The sequence below is a fragment of the Erpetoichthys calabaricus genome, chromosome 17, assembly GCF_900747795.2.
Source record: "Erpetoichthys calabaricus chromosome 17, fErpCal1.3, whole genome shotgun sequence".
NCBI lineage: Eukaryota > Metazoa > Chordata > Cladistia > Polypteriformes > Polypteridae > Erpetoichthys > Erpetoichthys calabaricus.
The window spans coordinates 83,952,260-83,975,095 of NC_041410.2; the positions used below are offsets into that span (position 1 = coordinate 83,952,260).

At 40.6% G+C, this 22,836-nt stretch overlaps 1 protein-coding gene across 2 annotated transcripts in view; it reads right to left on the reverse strand.

Annotated features, from left to right (window-relative positions):
* Positions 1–22,836, reverse strand: part of olfm2a (olfactomedin 2a) — a 532,593-nt gene that overhangs the window by 109,381 nt on the left and 400,376 nt on the right. For both annotated transcript variants that reach the window (XM_051920906.1, XM_028823438.2), the window contains exon 2: positions 22,069–22,218. In XM_051920906.1, coding sequence (XP_051776866.1) covers positions 22,069–22,218 — 150 coding nt within the window. The remainder of the gene's footprint in view (positions 1–22,068; positions 22,219–22,836) is intronic.

Genomic DNA, 22,836 nt, shown 5'->3' on the forward strand with positions numbered 1-22,836 from the left:
AGAGAAACACTCGCCAAACTGGTTTAAGGCACTTCCTCCCTCAACTCTGTCGTAAAATTCAAAGAGACCCATTCCTAAAGGGGGTGGGGTAAACATGTATGCTTCTCACTAATGTAACACTAAATTACATTGCTTAGCCTAAATTACAAATAAAGACATACAAAATATTTATCAAGTTATATGTAAAATCTTACATCACAACAGAAGGTAAAGGGGCTGAGGTGAGCATCACCACTCTTAATCGATGTAGGTGGCTCCATTCAATCATGTTGATCCTGTGACTAGCCAATCAAATAAAGATCTGACATGATGAAATTACCTCAGAGTCCCGCCCACCTCCCGGACTACAGTTCAGCCAGTGCCTTCCTTACTGCTCATTACAATGAGGTGAAGCCAATGGCCTGTCACTCCATATCATAGCATGAGACACACGCGGGCACCGAGTTTATGGAGTGCAATCATTTTCTTTTCGGTTATTTTTCATTGCATACCATAGAGTGATGCACTTAACCCAGCTGGGGGAAGTTTATGATATTCCTAATCTCTCCATTCGGACCACCGATAACAGTGCAGATAGATAGATAGATAGATAGATAGATAGATAGATAGATAGATAGATAGATAGATAGATAGATAGATAGATAGATAGATAGATAGATAGATAGATAGATAGACAGACAGACAGACAGACAGACAGACAGACAGACAGACAGACAGACAGACAGACAGACAGACAGACAGACAGACAGATAGATAGATAGATAGATAGATAGATAGATAGATACTTTATTAATCCCAATGGGAAATTCACATTCACAGATTACATTGCGCATAGACTTGCAGTGCATTATTTGCCAACCTTCAGAATTTCTGCTCTGCTTTCAACATAAGCTGGAATGAGCTTAAACCCATCAGGAATGGACCATTGTTAAAGTGATAATTTATTAATTTAATTTTTATAATTGCTTGTAAGACACCTTGTGTGCAGATCCTACACATTAGGGGTGGATGAAGTGGCTCCCTACTTGCTGAAGCGCTTTGAGCAGTGAGAAAAGCGCTATATAAAAGTAATTAATAATAATAATTATTATTATTAGGGGGTTTTGCCCCCTTTGCTCGCTTCACTCGCCAACCCGTGGGCCTGCGCTACACACTAGTCACTTTGCGGTTCTGCCGCTCACGTATGGGGATGCGGATTTATAATTTAAACAGATTTTTATTTTCATGAGAATTGTTACATATGCATAATAGAACTAACTATTTTACATTACAGCGAGTAATTAACAATACTAAAAAATATTAAAATGTAATAATTTGAAAGAAAATTATGTTTCATGTTGCGTTAGAGGTATTCGTTGCGTAATACGATTTCGTTCTGTTTGGCTTTGAAATTAACACACAAATACTTTCTAAACTTACACTTTTACTGTAAAACTTCAGTAAAAACAATTTTTTGAATAAAATTTTTGTTAATATCACATTGAATTTTGATTCTGTGTTTGGACTTACATCATGACAATGCAACGTATAACTGCCCATGAGTGAATTTCGTTTCTTTCTCCCTAATAAATAAAACGACTTTTTTCAAATGTTCGTCTCTGAGGTTTGGTAAATGTCTTTGCAAAAGCTCTTCTAACAGGAAACTGTTAACGTTTAAATACAAATGGCATATCGAGATCTCCTTTGGTGTGTAATGTTATCCCCTGAAGATGTACTACATTATCTTTCTTGTCGCCTGCTAAAATTTTACATGTCAGAATTGTTCGACCAATTTAGTGAATACAACTAATCTTGTCCTATTGCATAGCCCATCACTCAGACATAAATTACACAATAACATTATGATACATCCTTCTTTTCTACAGTAATTCGGCCGGTTGGAAGACCCAACGGTGTTAGCTGTTGTAGATAGTCTTCATGATATTGTAAGTTGATGTTTTCATCTTCCACACCATTACCACTAACTGTTTCAGCACAGTCTATTGATACACATTTAACCAATTTGCAGTGTAACCGATCAGCAATTTTCACGTTAATTCGTTTGACTTCATCATTTCTCTTTGTTAGGATTGCCAGTGTACTCATTTCTTCTGTTGATAACCCTTCAATTCTTCAATAAGATTTGGACATAATAAGTCTTCTTTTATTGGGAACGTAAAGTGAGGAAAATGTTAAAATTTGTAAGAGCTGAGAGAGCAGGAACTGTGTCTGACAAAAGCATTCACACGAATGAGAAGTGATTGGACCATAACCGTGGGCTGTTAACCTGAAATGATTGCGAGGAGGGCGGGGCTTGAAAAAATCTCATGGCCAAAAAATCTCTTGGAAATAGTCTTGTCTCATCTCGTCTCAGGATTTTCTTTTATAATAGAGAGATTATTATTATTATTATTTCTTGCTTTGTCCCATCCACCCAATTTTGTAGTCTTTATGTCTATAATGCAGTTTGTCAAATAAAGATGGATGGACTGACTCCTTACAGCTTTCTGATCAATGGAAAGGAGTTACAGCTCAGATGAGCCCCTTTTAATGGAACCCCTTTTAATGGGGTCTGCATTGAAGGCTGTTATATCTGATGTAGACCGCTTAGCTGATTCTTCTTCTGCGGATTGACTGCTTGGCAACACTCTAGACTAATGTCCCCTGTGAAAAGCACTCCATAAACTAAAGCCTGATTAACTGAATTCACTTGGAATGCAGTCTAGTTAACTGATTTGTCAAGCTCTTTGTGCCAATGAAAGGCACTTCATTAAATAACTTGCTGTACTACCCATCTAAGATGGATTAAAATCTAACCATTCAATGTAGACCTCGGAGTTAATGTCTGCAAGTGCACCGTCTACTGGAATGTATTTTGTAATTTGTGCAGTAATAACATGTATTGCATTTGTCATTCCAACAGATGGCGCATCGCAAACATTTGTAGTAATAAAATGCAGTCTGGGGAAACATGTTCTGCCATTCTGACTCAGGCTAATGCCAACCTGGATTACAAGTGCATGGTGGTGTGAGCAGGGAGTGTCGGTACTCAGTTGGCCTGCTTGCAGTCTTGACTGATGTGGCAGAATTATGAAGCGCAATGTATGGTAATGAAGCCCCCACACAATTGCATAGATGAAGGCCTGCAAAATCAATGAATCGAGGAAAATTATACTTGCTAAACTTAACCAATATGTGTTATGAAAAGAAACGGTGAAATTACAGAGTAGGCAAACACTTGATTGTCACAATTTTTCAGTAGCTGGTTGCATTCATCAGATTTGACATGAGTGTACGATTAAAAAAAAATTAAATTCACAAGGTAAACCATCACATAATGTGTTGGTGTAGAGCGTTCAGTATAGCACACGATGATCCAAACTTACAAATCGTTCTTTTTTGATTTTTATTAGAATCTTCCATACTGTTCCACTATTTTTGGAATCAGGATTGTGTCTGCCTAAGTGTGCCCACCCAGAGATGGCTCCTGCCTCACAGTTATTGCTTCCTGGGACAGGCACCAGCTACTGAGACTGTGGTCCTGAAAAAGAAACTTAGAAAGTGGATGGAACTGAATGCTGTTGATTGTTTTGAAAGATGGGAACGTTTGTTAACGTTCATCATAACAGATGCTATTACATTGTTCAAATGCTTTGTTGAGCACTTAGCTCCCAGGCTAAGCACGAAGGGCACTTTATCAAATTGCACTTAGTCATAATTTGTCAACCATTTCTGCCATTCAGCGTCATACTGGACGATACATCAAGGAAAAACATGATGGATTGCGGTCTCTCAGAATGCCGTTCATTGTTCCAGGGCCGTTTCTGGGTATAGGCAGTCTAGGTGAGCGCCCTCTAGAGGTCAAGGTGCATTACTGCTACTCCATGTTGAAATTCCTATCTTCTGGACCAGGAACACAAAGAAAAGTTTATGTCTCACGTTTCAGCAGCGCCTGCTCAGTCTGCACGATGACCAGAAATGGCCCTCGGCAGCATGACTTTGTTTTCTAAAAAGATGCAGACCTACGAACACTCATAGCGAATATCTGAAATATTGTTTTATATTATTTTCACATACTAGCAATGTTTGGTGTTAACATCTGAAGACTTACACATTCCAATAATAACACGAACAACAACAACAACTATGATGAAGATGCCATTAAGAATAATCCTGAAAATGTACATTAGAAGAGACAGACATGGCAAAATAAAATTAAATGATCAAAACGGCAACAGGACTGTGAATTGCTACAATCTGATTTAACCCAAACTATGACCATCTCCCAAATGGACATACATTAAAACTTGTGTTAAAACTTAGCAAATATCATCCTCTGTTGGTCACCACCATTTGCGAGATTTGCTCTAAAGCAGTTGTGCATTTTTTGGAGAGGTAGATTGCATTATTTGCATATACCAGCATACGGTAAATAGGAATTGTGGGTAAAGAGTCCTATTTAAAGACAATCATTATATTCTCAGTTTCACTTAATGTTGTTATTATGCTAACTTTTCAATTTATTTTATTTATTTAAATGACATGTAGAGTATATGTTGCGGTAGTGTCTTAATTAAATATATTTATTTATATATATATATATATATATATATATATATATATATATATATATATATATATATATATATATACACATATATATATATATATATATATATATACATACATATATATATATATATATATATATATACATATATATATATATATATATATATATATATATATATATATATATATATATATACACACATATATATACTTATACTGTTACCATCATCAAAAGGCATACAGTTAGCTGGTTTCTTAAATAGATAACTATAGAAGACTAGTCACAGTTTAAGTAATAAAATCAGAATATAGCTGCCGCCGAGCAGCCATGACTCGAGGTAATTCTTGGTAGCGAGAACCAATCAGATTGCTTTCTGCTACCAAGATTCCACCAAGAATTGAACGCTCGGGCCAATCGCAGCCTGTTTCAGCTACCAAGAATTGGCGAATCACGGCTCGTGTTGGTTACCAAAACTCAGAAAGGGTGGGCAAACCTCTTGTCAGCTAATGTATTCTGTAAAAGCTTTTTCGAGTCTGCATACAGACGCTTTGCGATTTGCGTTTCATTTTGAACTTTCTAAAAATGTTACTCATGAGTGTCGGTTTATGCAATATTTACATTCACGTACACATTTTTTGAATGATTTTTTAAACATTCTTGGTGCAGTTTATTACATGTGTGCAAAACGTGTAAAGACAGATATAATAATGTTAAATATAATAAACATTGAATTGTATAATCAGTTTCATTTTTTATACTTAACACTAATTTCACAAATTGTTCATATCAATGCTAATACAGAACAATAATAATTTTACTTATATATTATATTAACATTGATGTTATAAAATATGCTTATAAAATAGACCTACACCTAGAACAGCATATATATATTGTCACGCACGTGCGATTAGGAGGCAGTCAAAGAGCCTAAAGGTGAGTGAACTATCGCAAGTCATCAGGTGGTACTTACTTGAATCTCTTCTTTCAACAGAAAAACAGAAGGAAATTAATCACCTCCACTTCTGGGTACCAAAATGGCCGCAACGACATCACTTCCGGTGGTCCGTGATGACATCACTTCCAGCCCTCTCAGATTACTCCACTTCCGTCTCACCTTGATGACGTTGGTTCCAGTTCCTGTCTCCAACGTCACTTCCTGCCAACATTTTCCTGTTCCCATAATTCTTTGCATATATAAACGCATTGTTTTCTAAGTAAAATTGTTCAATGCACTTGAAGAAGACTTTGATCCGTTTATTTCACTTTGTCTACATGACAATATATGGGGACGGTCCCCATAACTCTATCTTGTTTGTGAAGATTTATTTTCCCAAAGGAATAATCACCACAATATATATATATTGTTATGTTACAGCCTTATTCCAAAATGGATTAAATTCATTTTTTTCCTCAGAATTCTGCACACTACACCCCATAATGACAACGTGAAAAAAGTTTACTTGAGGTTTTTACAAATTTATTAAAAACAAAAAAACTGAGAAATCCCATGTCCATAAGTATTCACAGCCTTTGCTCAATACTTTGTCGATGCACCTTTGGCAGCAATTGCAGCCTCAAGTCTTGTTGAATATGATGCCACAAGCTTGGCACACCTATCCTTGGCCAGTTTCGCCCATTCCTCTTTGCAGCACCTCTCAAGCTCCATCAGGTTGGATGGGAAGCGTCGGTGCAGAGCCATTTTAAGATCTCTCCAGAGATGTTCAATGGGATTCAAGTCTGGGCTCTGGCTGGGCCACTCAAGGACATTCACAGAGTTGACCTGAAGCCACTCCTTTGATATCTTGGCTGTGTGCTTAGAGTCATTGTCCAGCTGAAAGATGAACCGTCGCCCCAGTCTGAGGTCAAGAGCGCTCTGGAGCAGGTTTTCATCCAGGATGTCTCTGTACATTGCTGCAGTCATCTTTCCTTTTATCCTGACTAGTCTACCAGTTCCTGCCACTGAAAAACATCCCCACAGCATGATGCTGCCACCACCATGCTTCACTGTAGGGATGGTGCCAGGTTTCCTGCAAACGTGACGCCTGACATTCACACCAAAGAGTTCAATCTTTGTCTCACCAGACCAGAGAATTTTCTTTCTCATGGTCTGAGAGTCCTTCAGGTGTCTTTTGGCAAACTCTAGGCGGGCTGCTATGTGCCTTTTACTAAGGAGTGGCTTTCATCTGGCCACTCTACCATACAGGCCTGATTGGTGGATTGCTGCAAAGATGGTTGTCCTTCTGGAAGGTTCTCCTCTCTCCACAGAGGACCTCTGGAGCTCTGACAGAGTGACCATCGGGTTCTTGGTCACCTCCCTGACTAAGGCCCTTCTCCCCCGATCGCTCAGTTTAGATGGCCGGCCTGCTCTAGGAAGAGTCCTGGTGGTTTTCGAACTTCCTCCACTTACGGATGATGGAGGACACTGTGGTCATTGGGACCTTCAAAGCAGCAGAAATTTTTCTGTAACCTTCCCCAGATTTGTGCCTGGATACAATCCTGTCTCGGTGGTCTACAGACAATTCCTTTGACTTCAAGCTTCAATCAAAAAAGATAAATAAACAACTACATCTGCAAAGTAGGATTCAAAGCACCGTTCGTTCAATATTCTTCCATTCAGCAATGTGCCATGAGTGGGATTCGAACCTGGATTCCTACGATAATTTCTGGTAGATCGTCTCTCAAGAATCGCAGCTATACCTAATACTAATGCTCCCAATCCTTAAGCTAAAAGCAGCAACTAAAGACTACTAATACAGTGTGATTCCTGCTTATTTTCTTAGATGGCCCCCCTCAAGAGCGTATTTTTCTGAGACAGTCTTGTAAACAGATATTGCTATAACTCGACATTCTCAGATTATGAAGTCGAGGTCCTAAATACTTGGATGTCCCCAGTCCAGTCTCCAGGTCTCAATGTTCAGGTACTGCAGTGACGATTCCTCTCAAAGCAAAGCGGGTGGCGGGGCGCCATTTACAACTTCGTCTAGGGCAGCAAAAATCCGGCTGTGCATTTTTCTGTGATGCTGCTTGTGCCAATATGTGCAACTTAAAAAGTGCTTTCTGGAATAAGAGTTGATAACTGTTGTCATGGTGGACACTTGTTGTAGATTCACTGGGATGCATCATTAGTAACCTGAGGTGATCAGTTGGTTCAGGTCACTCAGCATCAGACATCCTCACCCAGGTGGCCCAGTCAGGGTTGATTAAACCTCGACTTGCATCCCACTGAGCGCACATCGGCCCCCTTAATCCAGAGCCACCTGGTGGATCACCGTACAGATTGAGTCAATGATCTGATGGTCTTCTTTACCTCCCCCCTATGATGTCCCAGCAGTGTTAGGGCTTTGCACAGTGACCACCTTGAAAATCCCCGATAATCCACCACGATGGGCTGATGCTGGTACCTCACATTCATTTTTGATCACTTTTTTATCACTCCAATTCAGCAATAATACGCAAAATGTGATTCGCAGAGTATTTTGCTTTACGCATTTGCTTCGATCTCTCACCAAACGTCGACGCCATTCTTGCCTTTGTTTCCTCCTAGCTACTCACGCGAGTGCAGGGAATCTCGGCCAAATCAACGAAGCTAACTTTCCTTCTAACAAAGAGAGTCCAACTAAAACATAACAGTGGGTTTAATCACTGTCAACCCCTCCTTTTGACAAGAGTCGACATCTACCCTGAAAGAGTTAAATGGGATGACCCAGTTGGCGCCCCAAATATTCCTTTTTGTGGAGCTGTCATTACCACACCCGGCCACAATACGAATAAACACACACCAGAAACTGCAGAAAGTCTGGCATATGGAAGGCTGATTCAGATGTGTGTGTTTATAACTGTATTGGCACATTTGTTTTCCTACTAAATATAAGAAATGCAAGCTTCCATCTCCAGTGCTCATCAAGCTCTAGATATTGTTGGTATTCATTTATTTATCATCTCCAGTGTTAACACATGGCCAAGCATATGTTACTTGGCAAGAGCAACCTCGAGAGAAAAAAGTTAAAGTTAAAAGTTCTTGATACAGAAAACCAAGGAAAATGAATTCCCAGTGGCAGCAGTGTATTTACTCAAAACAACTGTGTAAAAGAAAGAATTTTCTGCTTAAACCAGTAAAGCCCCGATTCTCTAAAGAATCGCAAATCCACGAATGGCAATTACTTTCTGTTTCGTCCAATCTTTGTAGGGATGTAAGATCATGGAGGGTGGGAGCGTCCTGGGAAAGTTTTCATTTAATGAAATAAATATATTTGTAGTAAAGCTGTTTCTTTTTGGAGCCGTGACTCGTTTGGTTCTGGTGTTTCAGAAGCACGTTGTAGGCGCCTTCGTTCATTGTTTTTATCCATGCAGTCTCGTTTTTGTTTTTCTATGGGTGTGTTGTTAGCTAGAAGTCGTTTGCTGTTAGGAATCATAATTGAACTTACTTTTAACACTGAATTACCTTAATGTGATTCAAATAAGCCACACTGACAGCTGCCACACTGAGTACTGGCACAGTGGATTAGAGCACACTGACTGGTGGCACTGTGTAGTGGAGTAGCTGCTGGTACTGTGGAGTGGAAAACATTGACCGCTGGCACTGTGGAGTAGCTGACTGCTGGCACTGTCAGTAGTCACCACTACCTCAAGTTTAAATACATAGACATATATTGATAGATGCCACACTCACTGTGTTTCCCAGTAGACACGATACGTCAGCCTTATTGCGAGTGGCAAAAGTGCCATTTAAACTAATACAGGTAGATGTGGAAACCGGGTTTTCTGATGAAAAAACAATTGTAGCACCCTCCTAGTTGGGTAGAGTGGTGAACTCAGAAGTGTTTACTTGACGCTAAGTGCACGCGTGGCTTTCACCGCCACAGGAGAGCGGGAAGGGCACTCACGCGCCAAGCAGGTGGACGCCTCACCTGTCGAAGAGAAAAACGCAGCTGCGCAGTCGGGTTTTTTTTTTTTAGCGATACAGTGCTCGGTGATAAGGACTTTTTGGAGGACCGCCACAGAGGCACAGCTGGCACGAAATACGTCTGACATGATTTATCCCAGAAGGAGAAAATGAAAATAAGCAGTATCAGAAATATTACAGGAGGCAACAACTAATCAGGGAACGCAAATAAATCCTGCATTAAGACGAAGCTGCTGGTGTCATCCCAGACGGAGCTGTGAGATTCCTGTGTTTAACCACGGAGGAAAATGAGAAGTGCGGGGAAAAGTTCTGGAAGGACACCGTGAGTACACGTTAAGTTATGTACTGCGTATGAGCTCCAACTAAGCGCGCCAACGATTTTTTTATAGATATATATACATACACCTATATATTTATTGTTGATTTCTAGGTGTGAACTTTTGTTGTGCTGTAACTCAGACAAATTCAGTTAAGTTGAACTGTGATAATATCCCATAAGCGGTGTATTTAAATAAATGTGTTTTATGTTTTTTTTTTTTTGTTTGTTTGTTTGTTGTTTTTTTTTTTTTCCATGATTGTGTGAAGTGCTTACAAATCATTACTTTGAAATAGTGTAACAATTATAAATAATAATTGTTTCATTGGACCCATTGGTTATTAAAATTTATTGGGAGTTGTTTAATGTGGATCCCACCAGTGAAATTTCATCCTATGTCATAGGTAACTTGCCAGTCTTTTTTTGGTGGGAGGGCTACACAATAATGTTTAAAACAGTATCGTTTACATACAACAGATTTTGGCGAATCGTTTAAATGCAATTATTTATGTCCATTTATACACTAATAATAGCAATTATTAAATAATAATAATTATAATTATTATTATTATTAACCATTCCTCCCATATAAGTAACATTTCGGGGACTGCCTTCTTCTATCTTTGAAACATTTCCAGACTTTGTCCTGTTCTTACTGAAGTATTGTTTAATGCCCGAGTCACGTCACGTATAGATTACTGTAATGCTATTCTATCAGGTATTCCCACAAAAACGTATCAATTGCTTAGAACTTCTTCAAAATTCTGCTGCCAGGATAATAACCTGCTGTTCTAAATCCACTGAACATATTACACCGATTCTCTCTCAACTTCACTGGCTCCCTGTTAACTACAGAATACAATACTAAATACCGCTCTTAACATTTAAATCTCTCCACAACCTCACTGATCTCCTCCAGACTTACACTCCTCTCGCTCACTCAGATCTTGTAATTTGAGAGTATTCAGTCTGGCAATATGGTGCAGCCTTAGTTTGTGGAAGACAGACACAAGTAAAGACATGAGCATAAAATGATGGTTGTCAATTTCAAACTGTGTTTCCTCAATGTGCTCCTTGAGAAAAAACATCATCAAGTTTGAGAAATTTTAACAGCTAACAATCTACATACTTAGTGACTAAACACGTTTAGCCAAAACATTGTTTGGAGGCTCACTTGAGCACATAAATGCATAGCTTTGCTAGCTTAGCCTGGCTTAGCTAAAGTAAAGATTATAAAACGGGATTTTCTAACGGCCAAATATAACCAAAACGATTGTTCAGCCTTACCTATGAAATGTAATCCCCCGGGATCTGGTTTGGAGCGTCCAGCGGTTTGTATAATCCCAAGCAGCACATTATTCATTACTTCACTCCACAGCAGTGCCACTCACAATATGGCGGCGACGTTGACGTACGATTCTGCTAGTCATGAGGCGTCTAGTTATTCTATGTCTACGTTTAAATATGTCACCATGGCAACTTGTTGGCGTACACGCTTTACCTCAAGTTTAGTTTACAGGTTGTGTTGTGTTGTTTGGGCACCACTTACTGACTTTGGGAAGCCGCTGGGTTTGACTGTTGGGCGCTGTGCGAGTGTGCATGTGCTTTTGGCATGGGTTGCGTCTGGCATCCGTGCATATATACAACCATCGTAAACATTACTAAACGAAGGTTTTATTTGCGGTGGTGTGCGCGTTTGGGCGGCGGTTGTATTGTGACCTGAAGATTAGTTTACAGGTTGTGTTGTGTTGTTTGGGCGCTACCTACTGAGTCTGGGAAGTCGCTGGGTTTGACTCTGGGGCGATGAGTCGCAGTGCGCGTGCGCTTCGATGCGTCCTGTGTCCGTCATCCATCATCCTGCGTCCATGCATATATACAACCTTCGGTTAGTAATATAGATGTGTTATTAAATTGAATAAGGATGTAACGGCCGACCCCTTATCCAGCCGGCAGCTACACTTCCAGGACCTGTGGCCTGGATAACTTACTGAGATGAATCTTGTATATCAAGCCGTACCTCTAACAAATAAAATTTTCCCCGCAATTGACGGTTTACACAAGCATGCAAAAGCAGGTATGTCAAATAAGTGAATATATTAAATGGAACACAACAAAACACTACTGCACATTCCCCACGTAGAAAAAATATATATCTATATCCCTCCACCAAAGCAACAATGTGACAACACCATACATATACACAATAACAAACCCTCCTTTGTCCCAGTAAGATATAACGAACACAAGACACGAATAACAATGAATGAATACGGAAAATGCCAATGATAGTGAACTTGAGTCCGAGTGTACAACTGTCCTGAATGTGGATGACTGGTCAACAGATAAGTGATGCGTTCGATTTTCCCGGAAAAAATGGAGCAACCTCACCGTGAATCCTCGGCGTGTGGTGGATGATGTAGTCCAACCCCGGGGTCTCTGGCGATGACTGAATTGAAGTAATGAAAAAACAAACTGGTTACCAAAAATGCGATGTGGAAAAGAGCAGGTAAAGTTGGTTCATTGTTCTGAAAATGTAATCTCCGTCTTTCTCCTCTCTCCTTCCTCTGTTCTCTCCTGATTGTTCATATAGTAATGAGCCGGATGTAATGGATTGATTGTAAACAGGTGGGGCTGCGGTCTCTTTCCATCATCCGTCTCCCACCCTGTATCTACGGGGACGACATTCACTGACGCACACAAACAGCAAACGGGACGATGGAAACAAAATGCACTCAGTACAAACATTGAACAACACTGTGACTACTATCTAGCCCTGCTACAAGGAGTTACATCAGCAAACAAGTACTTATAGATTGTAATGGACACCAGGCTTGGGCTGGCATTCCGGCCAGGATGGTTCAAGGTTTCTTATCCGGCCAGGAGGCCGGTATAATGGAAGGATGGGGTGAGGCCAATCACATGGACTGTTTGCACCAGGGCTGTGGAGTCGGAGGCAATTTTGGGTAACTGGAGTCGGGGTCGGAGTTGGCAAAAATGTACCGACTCCAACTCCTAATAAATTTAAATTGTAATGACAAAAAAAATATAGGAAGTTCAAATGTCCCATTTCACAAACAATAGTCCTAATTAAGTAGTTCTCTGATGTAAGAATAAAGCCCAATGCATAGTTGTGTTACTACTAGTGTGAAGTGCAGCTAAGCTATTATACAACCTGACATTCACATTTTGTAATCTGGATTATGGTGCATTACAAAAAGTGTTTTTATTTCAGATATAATGTGTTTATCAAGTTTATTTGAGTGTAATGATGTAGGTGTAGGTGTGTGCTATGGCCTGATGTGTGTTCAGGGGTTCTTGTCTTTTGTTTAAACTGGCCAATACGGTAGAGAGTCAGCTTCCTATCCAGTAGTTCTGTGGTTAAATGATGACGTGTAAGTTGCCTTCCTTCAATCAACATGGAAAATAAATTAGCATATTAAATACAGAGGAGTCGGGGAGTCTGATTTATTTACCGACTCCACAGCCCTGGTTTGCACCCCTAATACAATAGGTGGCAGTCTTCCTGGGCTATGGTACCTGCATGGATACTCACAAGGCAGGCTGGGAATTGCAGTCCCATTAGACAAGCCTGTGGTGTTCCATGAGTGCCACCAGGGGGAGTGGCAAGGGCAGATCGTCCCCACTTTAAGGAACTTCCACCTGACCCCAAAAGTTCTTCCAATCTGTAGTGCAATAACAGCAGAAGTACTCCCAGGTCTTGCATAAAGGAAGCCACTGAACCTCATCCAAGTAAGTTGGAGTTGGGAAAGGAGCTGGACAACACCATCCTGGAGGAGTGAAAGGAGAGGACGAAAGAGAGAAAAGGAGAGAGAATAGAAGGAATCGTACCTGTGCTGTGTTTGTACATTACCTGTGAAGGTATTTGTTAAAGTAAGTGGGACTTGTGATGGTGTGTTGGGAGTCTTTGGAGGCTCAGTGGAGCCCCCTACATGTCACAATATGTATACATAAAAACATGTAAGCGTACAAGTTATTTTCAGGGGCTTGGAGCTGCAGGCCCATTAGAAAATGTGTGATGTTCCATGGGTGCCACCAGGGGGAGCTGAAGGGGCAGATCATCTCCACTTTAAGGAACTTCCACCTGACCCCAATCTCTATGGCGGTAATACCGTATGTACTCCCAGTTCTGGCATAAAGGAAGCCACTAAACTTCATGCAGAGAAGTTGGCAAGTATTTAGACCCTTCCATCTTCTGCACACTTTATCGTGTTGTAGCGGGCCACATAGGTATTGCTGTTTATAGTGTTTGCACCCAATCGCGTCTCGTCACAGCACCCCATCTAAACTAATATGTGTCTGTTTTAATGTTGTCACCGTAATGATAAACGGAGAAGGATGTTGCAGGGAGGCAGCGAACCATGGACACGTCAGTGCCAGAGTTTTGCCAGTTACATCTGGCTCATCATTATTTAAATGATCAGGAAGGAAAGAAGAAGGAGGAAGGGGAGAGACAAAGACTTCAAACATCTACCGACAATCGATCATCATTTTTCTGCCATTATTTACCTCGCGCCTTGTTCCAGTTTGCTTCTCATTCTGCCGGACTCATGACAACACCGTCATTGCCAGAAACCCCGGGGTTGGACATTACTATCCAACATTCGCCGAGGAAGCACGATGAGATTATTCCATTTAATTCGGGAGATTCAAACATAACCATTTTTGATCAGCCATTAGTTTTCTGGACAGTTATTTAACTGGACTCAATTTCACGTTCATTGTCATTCTGTAATCATCCATTGGTATTATTTGTGGTATGTATTTGTTATACGTGAGCAGGGGCAAGGGAAGTTTTGTTATTGTATATGTGGTGTTTTCACTTTAGCTGGTTTGGTGGAGGAATATATATATAGGTATATTATACGTCGGGATTTGTATTGTTATATTTGTCATTGTGTTTTACTTAATATATTTCTGCACTTATTTTACATATCTGCTTTTGTTTGCTTGTGTTTAACCATCGATTGAGGGGAAAATATTATTTGTCAGAGGTACGGCTGGGTATAAGTAGGTTCACATCAGTAATTTATCCAGGCCACAGGTCCTGGTAGTGTGGCTGCTGGCTGTGTAAGGGGTCGGGCGTTACAGTGTGGGAGATTGAATTTTAAATGGACATGTTAAGACACTTTGTTCATCATTCTACACTCAATAACTCATAATAACAAAGGATTATAAATATATTAAAAATCAAAACTGAAATCTCTGCTGTGGCACTCCAAATTGTGGTCAGGTCCATCCTGTTTGCTTTAATTCTCCTTAAGATGTGATGGGAGTCCACCTGTGGAAAACTGAAAAGACTGGACATCATATTGAAAGACACACACCTGTGTATAGAAAAGTCCCACAGTTCACATTGTGTGTCAGGATAAAAACCAAGCCATGAAGTCCGAGGAGCTTTCTGGAGATCTAGTGTGATCAAAGTGAGTGACCGCTCAAGAAGGGCCTTAGTCAGGGAGGAGACCAAAAACCTAATGGTCACTCTAATAGAGCTTCAAAAGTCCTCAGTTTAGATGGGAGCACCATTCGCAAGACTGACCATCTCAAGTCCAATGAACTTTCTGTAGAGCTCCGCAATCAAATAGTGGTGAGGTGTCAATCAGGGCTAAGGGGATAAAGCTATTTGTAAAGCTTTGAGTGTCCCCAGGAGCACAGTGGTGTCAATAATTGAAACCCCAAGACTCTTCCTACAGCTGGTCATGCAGCCAAGCACAAGTAGTGCTTTGGTCAAGGGGGTGGCAAAGAATCCAATGGTCACTCTAGCAGAAGTCCTCTGCTGAGATGGGAGAATCTGTCAGAAAGAAGACCATCTCAACAGCATTCCATCCATCTGGTGTTGAGTGGCCAGCCCATTTGCAGTTTGCCAAAGGAAAAAGAACCTCAACAGAAGCTTTCAGACCTCACTACCAGAATCAAAACAGTTCAGAAGGAAATAACGGATAACTCCGAAACCCCTCATCTCACCCCAGCGGTTCGTCTGTTTTTTTGGTCTGCTCCTCTTCCCATAGTTGACCTGTGCTGTGGATTTGTGGGGTGTGATAGTGTCTGAATCCAGACGAATTTCTGTAGAGTGGTTGATTTGGTGGAGTCTGCTTGTACCCCCAGTCTACTATCCAAAGGCATGGAGGTTAGGGGAACTGGTGATGTTAAATTGGTCCTAGTGGGTGGTGTGTGCGTGAGTGTGCTCACCCTGCAATAGACTGATGCCCCGTCCAGGGATTGTTCTCATCTTGTGTTTTGTGCTTGTTGGGTTGGGATCCTGCTCCCCCACAACACTGCAGGCTTCAGAAAATGGTGTGGTAATTATTTATTTATCTATTAATTGATTGATTTATTTGTCTAGCAAGTCTGTATCTTTGTTTTTTATGTTTCTGCAACTGTATGCATCTAAATTTCCCCTTGGTACTTACTTAATCGAACCGAACAGAACCAAACTCAACACAGCCACACTCTAACGTTTACTTTCTTTTCTCCCCAAACCTCACACTAACTAAACATCCCCTCTTAAAAACCCTAAATGGCTAGCAGGAGACGAAGCCTTAAGAAGAAAACACAGCAAAAGGACTGTTGTGATGTGAGATTTTACATATTATTTGATGAATATTTTTGTATGTCTTTATTTGATTTTTAGGCAAACCAATGTAATTTAGTGTTACTTTGGTGAGAGGCATTCGTGTTTGCCCCCCCTTTTTACGGCTGAGCCTCTTTGAATTTTACGACAGGATTTGGGGGATGTGTGTTTTAAACCAGTTTGCCAAGTGTTTCTTTGCTAAAGTCATTTCTACCCCCGCAAATGGGTTAAGGTGTACTTTAACATATGGTTTGGGGGCAGGTGTTAAGATGTTCTATTCCCCCATTGGTCTGAAGTATGGCTGTTTGGAATTGGCTTGTCTTAGAGGCCATTAAGTACCATGATGTCCTATTGGCTCGAGGGGTTTGGACAGAACATCTATAAATGTATGTGTTTAACCTCAGTATCTCTCTCTTACCAACCAACATATGATGAAGAAGCATCTCTCTTGCTAACCTGATGATGAAGACCACACAATGAAGAGCACAGCTCAGCAGCCATTTTGAACAGACATGTGGCTGAAAGCTGAGCACCAATGATGCCTTAACTAGAGACATTTAAGTAACTACAAGTCTGTGCCGCCTGAACTACATATCACCATTTAATCAGGTTGTATGGTTGCCAATATTCAAATGTACTTTGCATTTTGTTATTATTTATGAATATTATCAATAATACTAATACATTGTTTAAACTGTAACTTAACTTCTGCTTGTGTTTTACTGCATCTAATTGCCTGAGGTTATAGATATAGAAGGGAAGGTGGGGATAAGTTATATACAATAATACCTTATAAACAGTGGTAAGTCTGTGAGATTAGGCATTCTAAGGCTACATATTAATATAACAATAGGGGAAAGTAGAGCAATATATATTACTCTACCAAGACAAAACAATTGGCGTAGTCCGGCAGGATTTTGCGGTAACCATTGTTTTGCACTTTGTCAGACAAAACAAGGACTACAAAGAAACACAACAACAGAGCAACTTTTTCACCAAGGGAACAAGAGACTGAAAACTGTGCCATTCCCTTTCCTAAGGAAGAAGGAACATTTTCTCTTGCTCCTTCAAGAAACAGAGTAGAACTCCAAAATCCACAACCTAATCTAATATAATAATTTGGAGTGTCATGCACATGTGCTTAGGGGACAGCTTAAAGGCTCTAGTGATGCTAATTCCCTGCCACTCCAGGAGTTGGCGATGTGTGCTGATTCCCTCTCTCTTCCTCCTCTCTACAGAATGGAAGATTCTCGGCTATACCACCACCATTGTCACTCCTAATTGGACCCACATCTTCCTGCTGGAAAGACTCAAAACAGGAAGAGTCAGTTCATACATGGGCTTACTTCTCACGATTATTATGAGTTTGCGTTTATTGCTTTGTCAACAATTATATGGTGTCTGCGACTTGGTGCCCCAGCTCTTTATGATCTCTTTTGTTACAGGAGTATATGCTACAGCATAACAAAGAACCTAAAGTGTAGGGTCAGTGTGGAAAGAAAAGCAAATTCTACGATCATTCAAAACTTAAGCTCATTCATTTCGAATTCAAGATGGCCATGCATCATAAAGGCAACTCCTCAAAGATCTAAAGCTAACGGCAGTCCGACTTCTAGTAAGTCCTTGTATAATACACATACTGCAGTCTTTGCATCTCTCCATATTGTTGCATTAGGTGACAGAGTTAAAGATGCTAAGAGTTGCATTAAGTGTAATAAGGATGGACAGGATTAGAAATGAGCACATTAGAGGGTCAGCTCAAGTTGGACAGTTGGGAGACAAAGTCAGAGAGGCGAGATTGCGTTGGTTTGGACGTGTGCAGAGGAGAAATGCTGAGTATATTGGGAGAAGGGTGCTAAGGATAGAGCTTCCAGGGAAGAGGAACAGGGGAAGGCCCAAGAGAAGGTTTATGGACATGGTGAGAGAGGACATGCAGGTGACGGGTGTAACAAAACAAGAAGGAGACAACAGAAAAATATGGAAGAAGATGATCCGCTGTGGCAACCTCTAACAGGAGCAGCCGAAAGAAGGAGAAGAAGATGATGATCAAAGAAATAACAAACAAATGAAACAGCGTGTCACATCAAAACAGAGCTAAAGGTGTTCAAATTTCCCAAAAGCTAGACTGACTGAGATTTTGCTCATCTGCAAGCACAAGCGGCAGCCCTCATCCTTAGCCTCATACTCCGTAAATTGTGTAATTGAGAGTTTATGGCTCAATGCGCAGAGCTGACTCAAGTGCCTTGATCATGGAGAAGGTGGTTTATAAATTAAATGTATTATTATTATTATTGTCATTATTAACAAGTCAACACGATTAGAGTCTTACATTAAACTAAGAGTCGTCCTTTTTCCTTTCTTTTATTTTAAAGACCCCTCTGACCACAATATGAAGCACTTGAGCATGAAAGAAGCTAAAAATAACAACAAGAATCTACGTGACTATTAAGCTCCTCAATGGGAACAGAAAGCCGTCTCTAACGCACACTGCAAAGCATTTTTAGTAGAATGAGTCTTTGTTAATCGAATGGCTGAGTGCTTTTTATTTCCGCTCTTGTTTTGCGCTTCCCTCAAACAGGAAAGCCAAAACCATTTTCCAAACTCAAAACGTCCACCAGAGTAAACTTTAACAGGCTGAAATTCAATTAAACTCAAAATATAAATACACTCAAATTACAATAATTAGATTATGGGAGCTCTTGTAAGTACATCAAGTCAAAAAAAAAAAAAAATGAAACGGAAAACTTAAGCAACTCAAATGACACAAAAGGCCAAAACCGAAAGCTAAACAAAATCCACACAAAAACAAGTGAGAGCTTCGTTTACATTAAAACTGAAATTCTAATCGTTATTCAATAAGTTAACCATTTTGTGTCTTTTCCTATGTGCGTCTGTATTTAAGTGTTTGGAGCACTTTTTATGTTATTTTTTTTTTATGTTTTGATAGTCACCATTTCATTCTTCTGTTTTGCTCACAGGTCATGACTTTTTGTGCAGTCTTGATGTGGTTTACCGTTGCTATGGCCACTGCAGGTCATGTGATATAACAATGCAATCCTGCAATGTCAGTGCCATTTTCCTATTGTGATTAACAGGAGCCACTACAGAGCCCCAAAACCCAAGCACAGACAAGTCCCAGGTTCAAAACAAAGGTTTTTATTTTAATGAAATCACTCCATTCAACATTCCTCTTTAATAAAATTCCTGTGTGCGTCCAGGTGTTCTTGTGTGTGTGTCTTCTGGTGAAGTGCGAATGTGCGGGACACGGTGCAATGCGCTATATTACTGTCAGAGAAAATGACAGGCGTTTTACGGAAATACAAACCAGTATTACTGCGAGAGGAAATTAAAGGTACACAATACAGTGACACATATTACAGCCACATACAAGCCAGTATTACTGTCAGAGGAGATTAAAGGCATATTACCGATGCGCACGCCTATATTACCACCAGAGAAAATTAAAGGTATATTATGGACGTACAAGCCAGCGAACGTACAAGACGGTATTACTGTCACAGAAAATTAAAGACACACAATACACGGCGGCAGCCCACGAAGAACGGTCAGCTCAACAAGTAAACATCAACAAAAGAAAGGCTGAATGAAAAAGAAAAATAAGACCAACAAACAGAATGAGGTCAAGGTCCCTTGCCATTTAATATAGACTGTTCCTACTAATGTTTACTAATGTTTATGCACTACTTAATGACTAGTTATACATAATCTTCTTCTCTCTCCTCTACACTGCTACTCCTACCAAATGAGTGTTGCCTGTCTCCTCTCCCGGCTCCGACTCCCCTAGACAAGTCAGTGTGGTTCCTTTTATTGAAGACTTAAGAGAACTTTCGGTGCCAGGGCTTCACCTATTGGAAGTACTTCCAGGTCAAACGGAAGTCCCAAAAATTAGGGAGTGTAGCAAGCCCTAGTGGCACCCACGAACACCAACAGGACTACGCAACTGGACTACAATTCCCAGCATTCCAAATGGGTACACAAGCCCAGGGATCCTGACATCTAGTGGGTCAGAGGAGCATACAGCCCTGAAGCGGAGCCTCACTCGATCTCTCCCGGCCAGTTAAGAAACAGGGGCCAATTCCGGCAGGGACACCAGCTCATACGCGTTTATCCGTTACACTATGTATCATGACTGTGTCCCGTTTACAGTGTCTGAAAACTCTACAAATGCAAAACAAATTTTCTAGAATGGTTAAGAACACAAAATGTAACTGGGAATTAACTGCGATTATTGGTACCATTTTAAGTCCGATTTGCAGACTGATTTTCTGAGTTGTCCCGATTTTCAGCTTCGTTGGCCGTCATTTCATTTGTGGCATGTGAGGGGTTGCGATGCCCGATTGCATCCTGTCTTACTTTTGTCATGTCTGAAATTTCGATCGGCTATCTTGTTGTGTGAGTGGTTCTCACGAGCTGATTTTCAACCCCAAATTTCCCTAATTTCTTTACCCACAGTGAGTGTGCATGTGGCAACAGAAATTACAATTAAACAAAAAGCCAAATCTCTTATCGTGAAACACATACAACTAAATGGCCAATGACAAAAGTATTTTAATAAAAATGTACTGGCAAAACCTGAGAATAAACACACACAACGGTAAATGACAGATTACGTTCACGCAATTCTCTCTGTAAAATAGACAAATCGTATTGTCTGAACCTTCCCGACCATCCGCATGTTCGCCTTCTTCTTTTCTTTGTACTTTCAGAGTACCGTACAGCAAGAGTAAGCAATACAGCTCTTTACTTTCTTGACGTTCTGAGAAGCCTGTGGTCGTAATTTTTATTTTTTGCAGGTGTAAAGCTTTACTGAGAAAATGTCAATGGATAAAACTGTCCATCTGGGCCAAGTATCGGAAGATTCCAAACATCCACGTCGTGGCATGTCAACTGGACCGTAGAGTTTGAGCGCATGTGTGACTAGTGATTCTGTCGTACTGTATGAGAAGTCACTTGACCACAATCTCTAAAAATCGCACAGCCATAGATTTACGGTACCCTTAGGGTTCACACCCTGGCACAAGTTTACTTCTTCTTTATTTAGAATTGACGTTGTTATTTGAATGTACGTTTTCAGTTCTCTTATTAACTCTGTTTTTCGTTTTGTTTTGCCTTTGTGTTTATGTAATATTAATCTCAAAAAGAGATGTGAAAAGATTTTAATTATAGGATAAGGAAAAAATACAAGCAGTCATTACACCGTCTTAATGGCTCCTTCTGTTAACTCACCTTCTGCTTTTCTTGACTCATCTATTGGACATGCTGGCTGAGAGGATCCCCTACAGTCAAACTAAAGGTCTAAAGCACAAAATACAAATTACAAAAGGACCCTAAAGGAAGACACAAAAGCTCTTACAAAAAGACGCAACATGGAGAGTAACAGCCTAATAAAAATTAACAAAGAAGAGCCAGCCAAAAGCACAGCAGCCATAAGGAGACTAATGCCACCGCACTAAAGCGGTGGCAACTGCAGTCATACATACAGAGTCCTCCTCTGGTAACCTGAGATGACCAATTCATCACCCGAAATGAAATCAAGACAGCGTTGGGAATAAAGGATTTGGGGAATAATTAAAGAAACATAAAAAAATACCTAAATAGCGTTAGGGCTGGAGATGAAAATGAAAGACGCTGCTGTCGCCATGAGATTCCCAATGACAAGGAGACCAAAACTTTTAAAGGTTTACCTTCTCCATTAGCTGCCGAAGCTGTCTGCTCCTGGGGTCCCGTGTGCACATGTTCTGGGCTGGGGCCACCACTGTGCAAATGCACTTGCCATCGGGGTCCTGTGCTGAACTGTAAATCTGCCAGCCATCTTCAGGACTGGGAAAGAGGGTCTGAAAGAAAAAAGGAGGGCATTGTGTTAGGGAGGGGAGAAGCTTTTCAAATTCTTATACAAGCATTCTTCCTCCTAAGTAAAAATGTTGGCAAAAAATGATTAAATATACTGCATGTAAGATACAAATCTACAAATGACACTGTGAAGATACTGCGATAGAGCGCATGTCACAAGAGGAAGGCCCAGACAGGACACCGTACAGAAGTCTCCGAAGAACACAAGCAGACCATGGGTTTAACCAGCAAAAAAGTAAATCAGATAAAGCAGTCTGCTTAGGTCATAAACAGGATATGGTTGTGGGAAAAAGTTTGTGCACCCATCTTCAGTCCTACAGGTATATATATATCAGGGCATAAATAGCGCCAACAGGTCAGGTCAGGTTGGGGAGCATGCGCTGGTACAGCGTGTTACCACACCAACCACATGACAAAACAGCTCAGGATCACATATGGCAACCCCCCAGGCAGTCCAGTCCCACCCTCCAAAAATGACCCTCTATCTGCTGCAGCCAGGTGTTACATGGATGTCCCCTTGGCCTGGTCCAGCCACTCGGGTCCCCAATAATGAGGATCTTACGAGCTGGATCACCCTCTGGGAATCGTGCCATGTGGCCATA